The sequence below is a fragment of the Piliocolobus tephrosceles genome, chromosome 10 (assembly GCF_002776525.5).
Source record: "Piliocolobus tephrosceles isolate RC106 chromosome 10, ASM277652v3, whole genome shotgun sequence".
In the NCBI taxonomy this organism is placed as follows: domain Eukaryota; kingdom Metazoa; phylum Chordata; class Mammalia; order Primates; family Cercopithecidae; genus Piliocolobus; species Piliocolobus tephrosceles.
Genome location: NC_045443.1, coordinates 107,784,740 through 107,794,978, shown reverse-complemented (window position 1 = coordinate 107,794,978; position 10,239 = coordinate 107,784,740). Strand labels below are relative to the sequence as shown.

The 10,239-nt window shown below is 37.4% G+C and overlaps 1 protein-coding gene across 1 annotated transcript in view; it reads right to left on the bottom strand.

Moving 5' to 3' along the window:
* Positions 1–1,265: 1,265 nt before the first annotated feature.
* IFT81 (intraflagellar transport 81) overlaps positions 1,266–10,239 on the bottom strand; it is a 91,570-nt gene continuing 82,596 nt past the window's right edge. Inside the window, exons 12-13 of the mRNA XM_026454625.1 lie at positions 8,827–8,872; positions 1,266–2,011 (exon numbers count right to left, since the gene is read on the bottom strand). Of these exons, the coding sequence (XP_026310410.1) occupies positions 1,829–2,011; positions 8,827–8,872 (229 nt within the window). The 3' untranslated portion in view covers positions 1,266–1,828. The remainder of the gene's footprint in view (positions 2,012–8,826; positions 8,873–10,239) is intronic.

The following is a 10,239-nucleotide window of genomic DNA, read 5'->3' as shown; positions in this document are numbered from 1 at the left end:
GCAAACTCCACGTCCCAGGTTCAAGTGATTCTCTAGCCTCAGCCTCCCAAGAAGCTGGGACCACAGGTGTGCCACTAATTTTTGTCTTTTTTGTAGAGATGGGGTTTTGTCATGTTTCCCAGGCTGGTCTTGAACCCCTGACCTCAAATGATCTGCTTGCCTCAGCCTCCCAAAGTACTGGAATTACAGGCATGAGCCACCATGCCCACCCTGGTTATTATAGTATTAAATCTGTAATAGACCAGGCATGGGTGGCTCACGCTTGTAATCCCAACATTTTGGGAGGCTGAGGTGGGCAGATCACCTGAGGCTGGTTGGGAGTTCAAGACCAGCCTGCTGGTCAACATGGCAAAACTCTGTTTCTTTTCCTTTCTTTTTTTGAGACGGAGTCTCGCTCTGTCGTCCAGGCTGGAGTGCAGTGGCGCAATCTTGGCTCACTGCAAGCTCTGCCTCCTGGGTTCACACCATTCTCCTGCCTCAGTTTCCTAAGTAGCTGGGACTACAGGTGTCCACCACCACTCCCGGCTAATTTTTTGTATTTTCAGTAGAGATGGGGTTTCACCATGTTAGCCAGGATGGTCTTGATCTCCTGACCTTGTGATCCACCCGCCTCGGCCTCCCTAAGTGTTGGGATTACAGGCATGAGCCACTGTGCCCGATGAAACCCTGCTTCTACTAAAAATACAAAAATTGGCCAGGTGTGGTGGCAGGCGCCTGTAATCTCAGCTGCTTGGGAGGTGGAGGCAGGAGGATTGCTTAAATCCCGGAAGTGGAGGTTGCAGTCAGCTGAGATCACACCACTGCACTCCAACCTGGGCAACAGAGTGAGACTCCATCTCAAAGACAAGAAAAAAAATCTGTAATAGATTTTTGGTGAAAATAAGTAATAATCTGGCTGAGTGCGGAGGCTCACGCCTGTAATCCCAGCACTTTGGGAGGCTGAGGCAGGTGGATCAAGAGGTCAGGAGATCGAGACCATCCTGGCTAACACGGTGAAACTCTGTCTGTACTAAAAATACAAAATGTTAGCTGGGCGTGGTGGCAGGCGCCTGTAGTCCCAGCTACTCAGGAGGCTAAGGCAGGAGAATGGCATGAATCCGGGAGGCGGAGCTTATAGCGAGCTGAGATCGCGACACTGTACTCCAGCCTGGGCAACAGAGCAAGACTCAGTCTCAAAAAAAAAAAAAAAAAGGAAAAGTAATAATCCTCCAATTTAATGTTAGATGTTAATACTTACTTTAAAAAGAATAAATTTTGACACTTTACATTTTTTAAATAGACATAAAATATGTACCAAGTTTATTTGTCTTTAAATTATACAAACAGAACAAACATGTTAGTCAAAATATTAAATTTTCTTGCATTTTACAGAAGAAAAATAAACTGAAGTGAAACTGTACGAACTGCTGAACTTCAGATAAACGTTGCTTCAAAACAAGAGATACTAATTCCTAAAAGATTCTTCTAAAGTTTTTTAAAAAAGATTAAGAAAAACAGTAAGCCATTGGGTTATCACATCCTAAAAAAAAACTACATGTTTCTTAATGGACATATGTTTACATTTACAGATAGTAAACTTAGTTTCCTGTCTCATAAAACTCAGAAGATGCCAGTGATGTCTAAACTACGGAAAATAATAAAAGCCTCTTTTTCATATGAAAAAACATTAAAACTAAATCTACCTTAACATTATTTTCTACGAAAACTTAATAAAGAATGGCTAATCTGAAAATAAAACGCTATACAAATCAGTTTCAAAAAAGAAATACATTATGAGATTAGGCTTATAGCTAGTGGTATCAAGTAAAACTCCAAACGATGACACAATTCACAGTATTAGCCGGTCCTCTCCTCCCTCCTGAATTACCTGACCAATGGAAATTTGGCTTTGTTGTTTCAGAAAGCACTGTTTCTTACATTCCATTAATTGTTCCAAATCACGCCACATTTTTGCTTGCTTCATATTTGGACCATGACTTTCTCGTACAACTTTTTGTTTTTCCCGAAGTTTCTATCACAAAAAAAAAACCAGGAATAATTAAATCTCAGTTACAGGGGCTTATTTCTACTGCTATAGTCAGAGGAATATGGTATGTTTTCTACACTAGATAAATAATAGTTAGCTAAACCACATACTCCTATAATGTATCAAAACTAAGATTATAAAAGTTAGCTAAGGCCAGACGTGGTGGCTCATGTCTGTAATCCTAGCACTTTGGGAGGCTGAGGCGGGCGGATCACGAGGTCAGGAGATCGAGATCTCTACTAACTTCGACACTAAGTCAACCTGTTTGCCTTTCTAGTTCTCCAAAAAAACAAAAAATTAGCTACGCGTGGGGGTGTGTGCCTGTAGTCCCAGCTACTCGGGAGGCTGAGGCAGGAGAATCGCTTGAACCTGAGAGGTGGAGTTTGCAGTGAGCAGAGATCATGCCACTGCACTACAGCTTGGCAACAGAGCAAGACTCCGTCTCAAACAAAACAGAACAAAACAAAAACAAACAGACAAAAAAAACCACACAAAACTATAGAAGGAAGTGAGAGAAACAGATACTTAGGAAAATGGAAAAGTATCATGGTGTGAAAAGAAGAATGTAGAGTTTGGAAGTCAGAAGACTTCAGTTTTAATCGGTTTTGTCTCCTCTAGCAGTAAGAAAGGCACTTAATTTCTTGGGACTTTAGTTTTCTCCATTATCAACTAAGGTTAATAGACCAGGCGTGGTGGCTCACAACTGTAATCCCAGCACTTTGGGAGGCTAAGGCGGATAGATCACTTGAGGTTAGGAGTTTGAGATCAGCCTGATGAACATGGTAAAACTCTATCTCTACTAAAAATACAAAAATTAGCAGGGCATGGTGGCGTGTGCCTGTAATTCCAGCTACTCAGAAGGCTGAGGCAGGAGTATGGCTTGAATCTGGGAGGTGGAGGTTGCAGTGAGCTGTGATCGCACCACTATGAGACTCTCAGTCAAACTGCTTGCCTTTCTAGTTCTCCAATGAAAACCAGCTAGGAGGATGTACATGACATATTACTCAAGAATAATGTATAGTTATAGCTCAGATAGCTTTAAAATAATTCATTTATTAGCCTAAGCCTGAGAAATGTCCACCTTTTGTTTTAGAATTTCCATATACATAAAAATTTCTCAAGAAACCAACAGGATCAGCATATTCTATATACTAAAACCTAATTCTTATGTATTCAAGATATAATTATGGAGCACCTGTTATGTGTCAGGTATGCTTGGAGTTTCAAGTGGAAAACAGGACTCATGCTATATAGGTGGGCAGATCACCTGAAGTCAGGAGTTCGAGACCAGACTGGCCAACAGGGTGAAATCCTGTCTCTACTAAAAATACAAAAATACAAAAATTAGCTGGACATGGTGGCATGTGCCTGTAATTCCAGCTACTCAGAAGGTTGAGGCCGGAGAATTACTTAAACCTGGAAGGCAGAGTGAGCCAAGATCGTGCCACTGCACTCCAGCCTGGGCAACAGAGTGAGATTCCGTCGCTAGAAAAAAAAATAAATACGGTGAATAATAGGAAGCTGGGGGCTGGGCGCAGTGGCTCACTGCCTGTAATCCCAGCACTTTGAGAGGCCGAGGCAGGAGGATTGCTTGAGCTGGGGAGTTCAAGGCCTGCCTGGGTAACATGATACCCTGTCTCTACAAAAATAAAAACTAAAAAATTAGCTGGGAATGGTGGTGGCACGTGCCTGTAGTCCTAGCTAGTTGGGAGGCTGAGGTGGAAGGATCACTTGAGCCAGGAATTTGAGGCTGCAGTGAGCTATGCTGTCACCACTGCATTCCAGCTTGGGCAACAGAGCGAGACCCTGTCTCTTAAAAACACAGCAAAAAAAACAAATCAAGGCTAACAATAGGGGAAAATAAAAGTATTTACTTGATAAGATTATGTTTTCAAGTGACATAATAGGTATTGAAATACTTGATAAATTATCATGTATTATAAATATTCTTGTTATTAAATGTTGTATTCTATCCTATCCTGAAACAGTGTATACTCTATTTATGTCCAAATAAATAAAATTGTATGCACATATACTTCAGGGAGCAAGCTCAGTGATTATAAAAATAGTACACTATTAAATAAGCCAAAATCCTTCTCAGAATTGTTTTTGTTGCTAACATATTAGACAGTCCACTTGCCAAAGCTGTTTTACTCATTGACTCTAAAATTTTAAACAGGAATAAAAGAATCTCCAATACATTACAAAAATATACTTTGGTTCCATATTATGGCAAATTGAGAAAGGGTGACTGCAAGCAAGAGTAGACCCAAAGTCAGAGACAATAGGTGACAAGGTAGGAAAAAAGAGAGAGAGAATTCAGCCTGGGCAACGAAGTGAGACTCCCCCATCTCTACAAAAAAAAATTTTTTTTAATTAGTTGTGTATGGTGGCACATGCCTGTGGTCCCAGCTACTCAGGAGGCTGAGGCAAGAGGATCACTTGAGCCTGGAACTCAAGGCTGCAGTGAGCTGGAGTGCCACTGCACTCCAGCCCAGGTGACAGAGTGAGATTCTGTCTCAAAAAAAAAAAAAAAAAAAAAAAAAAAAAAAAAAAAAAAAAAAAAAGAAGAAGAAGAAGAAAAGGAAAAGAAAGGAATTCATTCATAATCCCATGCTCTAGAGACAACTACAGTTGACATTTTGGTAGAAAAGGTGATAGTGTACATAGAGGGAAACGCAGTGTGTCACAAATACCTGTACTGACATCGAGTGTGAGAAAATTACCAAGACAGACAGAAAACCAAGCAGAGACACAGAGGCAGAGTGCACAGGAACATCCTCATCCTTTCCTCTTTTAACATAGGGTCAATATACTAGTTGATCTGAGACACAAATGGGAATGCTGGTAGTTGGTACTTGCGCAAATAAGAGGATTAACTAAGCTGAGGACCAGATTCAAACCACCCATTAAAATACTGCCCACCCAGCTATGCATAATGAAAGCAAAATTAACAGCAAACAGGAATAGAACACAGAATTTTAAAAATATAAATATAACCAGTACATTTTTTGATGCAATACCTGGCATATTAATACATCTATTTAAGTTTACATTACAAATAATATATCTTACAACAAATATTTTATCTTCATAAATTAAAAAGTATTTAGAAAGGCTGTTAAGGCAGACCAAGAATTTTAAGACTTCTGCACATGATTTTAAATTAAGGCACTATTTAACCTGTAACTTTTCTTATATTATTGGAATAATTTCCTTGTCAAAAAATTCTAACAACCTATAAAAGTTATTTAAAGAACCAAAGACAGGATGTGGGCACCGTCTGTGTCAGAAATATTACATTTAATTTGCTTCATAACCATGTGTGTTTGAAACCTTTAACTTTATGAATACAACTGACGTTAGTATGTATATTAGTATGTATATATTTTAAATCTTATTATTATTTACATTTGTTTACGGTTGCAATGTACAAAAATCACTAATCACATATTTCATTGTTCTTTAAAGGAGGAGGTGGTGGTGTAGAAGGGGGGAAACTCAGTTGGCCTGAGGAGGTCTATGGATGCCCAGTTTATATTGGCTTAGAGGGCTTAGACTATCATCACTTTGAAAGGCTAGGTTTGTTCTGTCTGCCTTGAAAATTTAGATCTACTCTAAAACTTTGAGGATTAAGAAGCTTTGTTTCTTAAATGATATAGCCTGACATCTGGGGAATGAGCCAGTCATTGGTTCACTTGCTTAAATATACTTGATGTTATATTGCCACTTTTCCCAATGATCCTGCAAGAAAACACTACACTGGATGGGGGAAAAATAATCTTTAATCAGATTTGGCAATTAAGGTTGGGTCTTTGAAAGGATTTCAGGTTTGAAAAATATTTATGTATGTACAGCATCCATCCAGATACTTTGCAAAAGAAAAAAAAAGAGGAATGTTTTCATATGAAAAAAGTACATTACTTTACACGAAATCTTTGGATGAAGTCCATTTTGGGCCAGGCGCAGTGGCTCACACCTGTAATCCTAGCACTTCGGGAGGCTGAGGTGGGTGGATCACATGAGGTCAGGGGTTCGAGACCAGCCTGGCTAACCAGGTAGAACCCCCATCTCTACCAAAAATACAAAAATTAGCTGGGTGTGGTGGCACACCCCTATAATCCCATCTACTCGGGAGACTGAAGCATGAGAATCACTTGAACCTGGAAGGTGGAGGTTGCAGTGAGCGGAGATCATGCCACTGGACTCCAGCCTGGGTGACTGAGTGAGACTCTATCTCAAAAAAAAAGTCAATTTTGACAATCATATCAAATCCTACAAATCCAAAAATCTCTAGTTAAAATGTTATACAAATGAATGTTTATAACTTGATTCACATACATGCTTTCAAATATGAAAATTATTTCTTTTTTTCCTTTTAAGTATGGTGTGTCATCCCATAAGTGAAATAATGTACACGGAATTCACTATTCTCCCAGTAAATGGAGGAATCAGCTTTGAGAAGGCTTCCTTTTGTTTTTTATTTATTTTCATTGATATAATGGTCACTTATTAACAAATCACAGGTGAACACTTTTTAGAGAAATGGCTAATTTCAGGTTTGAGAAAGAAAATGTACAGTATGAAATTAGAACATTTTGTCACACCAGAAAACAAAGAAGCCATCAAAGTCTACTAGGGTTTTTTCAAAAGGATTCAAAAGCTGACTTCAGAGGCTTCCACTGGCCAAATTTGAGTACTAATGGGACTAATAATCACAATAGATTGAAACATATCAAATGTGCTCAATCTAAAAGTTGTAAGATTACTTTTGAAGGATGATAAAGAACCAATTCATCATTTTGAAAACCAGTAAAGAGTGAATCAAGCAGTTATTCTACCTTTCTTATACGAATGTAACTCAGGGTAAGTAAACAGAAGATAAGGAGAAGTTGCTCCTTACAGAATTATTCCAGCCAATAAATGAAGAAGGAATGACATAATCAGAATGTTACCACTGTGCAACTTTCTAATGAATTATGGATCCAGGAAATGATTATCAATGGCTGTCTACATCATAAGAAGAAAGCCTCCTGATAGAAGTACATACCACCATCTATGAAGCATTCTTGCCACATATCAAAACATATTTAATCAAGCTTCTAGATCTAACTACCAATTCACAGGATATACTGGGAACAGAAGAACATGCTAATTGACACCAAGGGGTTACCAACAGCAAAGTTCAAAATGTTGAAAACCCACTAGGACAAATTATCAGTTTTTTTTTTTTTTTCTTTTCAACAAAAAATTGTAAGGAAAAAATGATGGGGGAGTAACCTAGAGAGAGAGAGACTTAAGAGAGATATAAGCTAATAACAATGTATGGACTGTTAGTAGGATCCTGATTTAAACAAATAAATCATGGTGAAGTTTGAACACTGGGTATTGGATGTTATGTAATTATTGTTAAATTCTTTTTGGTAGGATAATGGTATTGTGGTTATGTTCAAAAAGAGTGTTTATGATACATACTGAAATGTGATGAGATAAAATAATAAGTTTGAGATGTGCTTAAAAATAATTTAGAAAAAAACTGGGGGCAGGTACTGGATGACACTATAGATAAAACAAGGCTGGCCACGAATTTAATAATTAGATTTGGATGATGGATATATATGGATTGATTAAAATACAGTTTTGAAAATTTCGATAATAAAGGCTATCTTTTTTTTTTCCTTTGAGATGGAATTTTGCTCTTGTTTCCCAGACTGCTCACTGCTCATCTACCTATTTCAGTTTAAATATGAGGAAGTGAACTCTAAAGTGATTAGAGGGCTTGTTTAGAATCACAAGTCTAAGAGTGAAGCCAAGTCACTTGATGACTGGTCATCTTTCCTCTGAATTATTAGTAAGTATATGTTTTTTTCTTTTTTTCTCCTAAGAATGCAAAGCTGATGTCTTTGTTAAATTGGTTGCTTTATGAAGTCAGCTAGAATAACTAATCAGTTGGTCATGTAAGTCCTGATGGTCAAGGCCATAACTTACTCTCTACCACTTCTAGGAGTGGCTCAGAGAACTAAGAACAATAATCATACAGTCCTATTTCAGTTACCATCAGATAACTCTGGCAGGAGGGAGATGAGTATCTCAAGCAAGGTTTTTCAGTTGTTTGTATTAAACAAATTAATGTTTGTAAAGGGCTTAGACCAGGGCCTAGATCATAGTAAGAACTTTATGTTTATTAAATAAAGTAAATGAAAAAATTTGTGCCTATCGCATAAAGAGGTATCTGAGAATAATTTTTTTTTTCTTTGAGATGGAGTCTTGCTCTGGTTAGAGTGCAATGGCCCAGTCTCGGCTCACTGCGACTTTTGCCTCCCAGGTTCAAGCGATTCTCCTGCCTCAGGCTCCAGAGTAGCTGGGATTACAGGTGCCTGCCACCACGCCTGACTAATTTTTGTATTTTTCATAGAGACGGGGTTTCACCATGTTGGCCACGTTGGTCTTGAGCTCCTGACCTCAACTGATCCACCGGCCCTGGCTTTCCAAAGTGCTGGGATTACAGGCATGAGCCATCGTGCCCAACCTGAGAATAATCTGAAAACTGTAATGCAGAACATTATTATGAACTCTTTGTGATTTAAAAATAGATAATTTTTTCTTTAAAAAATCCATTGTGCCTTTATTTCTATAAAACTAAATTCTTAAGGAAGTCTTCTGTCTTTAAAAAGAATGAACAATTTCCTCTCAAAAACTGTACTATGACCTTTTGGAAAGAATGACAGTCATAAACCATGTACAGTACTGAAAACCTGAATCACTTAGACACATGTAAAAAAATAAATAATAATTCTTACCTTTCCAAGGTTTTCTTGTTCAGCAATATTTTTGGTATACTGTTCCCTAGGGAGTCAACATAATGATTTACTTTCAATTTACTTCAAATGATTTGATCATATAAGTGAATTATAAATTAATATATCTATCTAAAATACATTAGGCAATATAGTTTAGGGTACTGGAGTCAGAATGAAACCCATTATCAAATTCTTTGTCTTTCCCCATCTTTAGTTAGTTCTTCAAGTAAATAGTAATTTAAGGAAAAAAAGATAGCAAAACATTCCATAGGAAATTAAGAGAATTAAAATGTTAAATACTATTTCTGGTTAATCTACCCTCAAAACAATGGCAACCCATTTGCTTAAATTACACATTGTTTTTGAAGAGGCTTGTAGAAAGGAGAAAGGATATACATTTCAACTAAACATTAAGTAGCACCTAATCTTACAATTCTACTTCTAGGAAGTCATCCTACAAAAATATCCCATAACTTAAATAAACATAGAAGCAGATTATTTACTTCACCAGTGCTTATAATAGTGAAAATATGCAAACAAACTAAATGTCTGTAGATGGGAGAATGTTTAAGCAAATTATGGCACGTCTATTCAAACAAATAATAAGGAGTTATACAAAAGAAAGAGGTAAATCTATAAATACTGAAGCGGAAAATATTCTAGATCAAGAGAAAAACAGTATATGTAGTTTAATCTTTTTTTTTTCCTTTGAGACAAGGTCTCACTGTATTGCCCAGATTGGAGTGCAGTGGCATGATCACACCTCATTGTAGCCTCCACCTCCCTGGCCCAAGCGAATCTCCCACTTTAGCCTCCCAGGTACTGGGATTACAGACATGTGTCACCATATTGGGCTAATTTTTTTTGTAGTTTTTTGGTAGACACAGGGTTTTGCCATGTTGCCCAGGCTGATCTTGAACTCCTGGGCTCAAGCAATTAGCTCATCTCAGCTTCCCAAATGCTGGGATTACAGGTGTGAGTCACCACACTCAGGTGCAGTTTAATCTTATTTTTATATACATATATATGTATACATTTGTGTATACACACATACACATAACATTTCCCATTCATTAACTAACACACATATATACAGATGTATCAGCAAACGCATGGGAAAAGAATATGGCATAATGTACACCAAAGTATTAATAGTAGACATTTCTGAGGCATGGCAATATGGACAGCATTCAACTTCTGTGCACACTACTTCATAATGGTTACTTTTGTTTTTACAAGTATTTCTTTTGTAAGCTAAAAAAATAATAATTTTAACGTAAAAATTAAAAACATAATAACATTGTATTTTACTTATAAACAAAATTATATTTCAATACTATTTAAGACAAAATGTGAGATTTAAAGCAGGTGACACGTTAAGGATAAAGACTGAAGGATGAGGGTAAAGGAACA